The 2,799-nt window shown below is 44.3% G+C and overlaps 1 protein-coding gene across 1 annotated transcript in view; it reads left to right on the top strand.

Annotated features, from left to right (window-relative positions):
- Positions 1–1,014: 1,014 nt before the first annotated feature.
- LOC108795588 (multidrug resistance protein 1A-like) overlaps positions 1,015–2,799 on the top strand; it is a gene marked incomplete at its 5' end in the record, with an annotated part of 37,999 nt that continues 36,214 nt past the window's right edge. The window contains 2 exons of the mRNA XM_018566864.1: positions 1,015–1,062; positions 1,773–1,894. Of these exons, the coding sequence (XP_018422366.1) occupies positions 1,015–1,062; positions 1,773–1,894 (170 nt within the window). The remainder of the gene's footprint in view (positions 1,063–1,772; positions 1,895–2,799) is intronic.

Raw genomic sequence — 2,799 nt, 5'->3', positions numbered from 1 at the left:
CGGGATTGAAGGTGAGGGTTTAGGAGGGGGGGGCGGCGGCGGCACTCGAGGGGGCGCAGGGGGTCATGCAGCCAGCACATACACACGATCGGCAGGCTATAGAGCCGCCAATCATGTATATGTGAAACAGCCGGTAACGGCTCTTTACATAGGATAGGTCCTCTCTGCCCGTGTGCGCGCAAGCAGAAAAAAATTGCCATCTAGTAACGGCAACCCGCCAATGTGAGTCCGCCGTCCGTCCGTTTTTTTGCAACGGGCGGCCGGCAAGTGCAACTGAAACCAAAAATGTTCTCTTAGTTTTGGATAGATTGGAGAGGGATTAGGACACCTGTCAGTTTTTTTGCAGTCTGTGTCCCCGTTAGAGATATTTACCCTCTCTTTTTGTCCTAGTTGTCACCAGAACAGGAATACATGGGAAATATCCCAATAAGGATACTAGTCCTGGTGACCCTGCTGACCATCAGCAATTTTCTTCACGCTGGAGGAATTCCTCTTGCTTTCTGTTGCGGCTATAAAACAAGTGAGAGGAAATCTCACCGATGGGATGCAAAAGGGCAGAAAAAGCTGACAGGGGTTATAACCGTCCTTTACCCCTACAGTACTTGCACATGATGGCAGACTTACCTCTAGGTTTTCCCTCCTTCACTGCTGACAGCTCCTTGGCCACTGCTCCATCCCCTGCTGCCATCTTCTCCACTTTTTTCGGATGTGGTGCCTTCTCCCTCCCACCGCTGATGATGTAACTGTTGCACATGCGTGCTGCAGTTTATTGTGCCTGCTCCGTTTTCAGCATGTGACTGATGACATACATTTGCACTACAGTATACAGTAAGATAAACATTTCTAGGAGCAAGAAAAGACATGCAAGGTCCTGGCTCTAGTCCTAGCAATTTTTTATAGAGTTTAATTCCACTTTAATATGTCAATAATCAGGAAAGAAAAATGCTTTTTGAAGTTTATTTTAAAAAAACGCAAAACTTTCTTTTTTGTAGAAGGAAGAAAAACCTTTTTACCAAGTCCAAGGAAAAAAAAAAAGCCAAAACGGTGGGGCCGCTCACAATGGTAAGGACCACAGGCATCATTTTGAGGCTCAAGATTAAAAGCATCCAGGAGCATGTTAATAAAGGGGTGACAAGATCAACAAGTTACTTATGTATAAAAGCAAAAAAATGAAAAACACTTTTGTTGCCCATAGCAAGTAATTCGTTTCTAGCCATCATTTGTTTTATTTCCAAGGCTCCTGATTGGTCGCTATGTGCAATGAGAATTTTTTTTGATAAGGCACCTAGTATTATTATTATTATTAAACACGATTTTTTATAGCGCCAACAGTTTGCGCAGCGCTTTACAAAGTAAGGAAGACATTACAATTACTATACAATTCAAGACAAGATGTTAAGGAAAAAAAAGCAAAATGAATTGATCATGGACTGCAGGAATCTCATCAATATAGCCAATGAAAGATATAAGAAAGTATAAACTGGTTTAATGCACCAGCATCTTGAAAACAATGAGATATAAGTATTAGGTGGACTGACACTTAAAATGATCTTTATGCCACACGAAATTCCATCAAAAGTCTCAATTCACTATAATTTTGCCATAATGACCATTATTTTCAGCTCTCATTGACTCTCCTTGCTGAAAATAATGGTTGTTATGGCAATAGACCAGTAAAACCAATTTAGTTTGGATTGCTCTTGTCTGATTCTAGGTGATATCTGCCTGCTGTGAGTTACTGTTGTTGGTATGTTTGCTGTATTTCTCCTCAGTTCCGGTACTCCGAGCCTCTGGACAGGCTGTTGATGCTGGTTGGGACGATCGCCGCAGTTGCCCATGGAGCTGCCCTCCCTCTCATGACCATCATATTTGGGGATATGACAAACAGTTTTGTTTCTGAGGACAAAGACACAAGTAAGTTCTTTTGAAATGCATTTAAAGGTGAACGCCAGGCAGGTATAACAGGCACAAAATAAAGGAGAACTGTTAGGAGAGTAAAATGTACTCTTCCCAATAGTTGGAGGCGGCGTGTGATACTACTGCAGCTGTCACACGCCGGCTCTATAGTCTGAGAAATAAGTGATCACAAACCGCTGAGCACTCAGCTCACGGCTTGTCCTTACAGAGAGTGGTGACTGTTTGTCTGACTGTAGACTGTTAGCAGGGCTTAGGGTGGGAGCAGGAAAAGCTGCACAAGGAGCTTGATCTCCTCTGACAGCTGACTCCTCCCCCGCACTGCCGCTCTCTTGATTTGTCACAGGAGGCTGAGCGAGGCGGGAGGAGAGATGCCGGCCGCTCACATCGCTCTCTTCCCACGCAGCGCTCGGCCTCCTGTGACAGTTTCTCTCTTCCCTGCTGGGACACAGAGCAGCGCCCAGCGAGGAGGAGAGAAAGCAAGGATGCGCTGCTATTTCGGCCAAAAGATGGCACGTTCCGCATTTTGCCAAAAGTGCCATTATCAGCCGATATGTTTCGGAGGCCGAAATTTTCGGTGCATCCCTAATAATAATAATAATAAATTAACCCCTTCATGACTGAGGCCCTTTTTTCAATTTTCTAGTATGTCACACCTGGTTCTCCGAATGTGTCCGCTAAGAGGACCCATACAATGATGATTTTTATACATCACATGATTTAGGTAGAGTGTAACCAATCAAGCGCTAAAAAAGGAACAACCCTGCGCCAAACAGGTAGTGAGAAGTTAAAAAGAAAGTATACCTGAACCCTGATTTACAGTGGGCCTTCTTAAAACACTGTTCCCCTCAAGGGTCACCTCCAATCATCTAAGGGATACCAATG

The sequence above is a fragment of the Nanorana parkeri genome, unplaced genomic scaffold, assembly GCF_000935625.1.
Source record: "Nanorana parkeri isolate BGI_ZX_2015 unplaced genomic scaffold, ASM93562v1 scaffold984, whole genome shotgun sequence".
Lineage (NCBI taxonomy): Eukaryota > Metazoa > Chordata > Amphibia > Anura > Dicroglossidae > Nanorana > Nanorana parkeri.
This window is presented reverse-complemented; position numbering and strand designations above follow the sequence as displayed.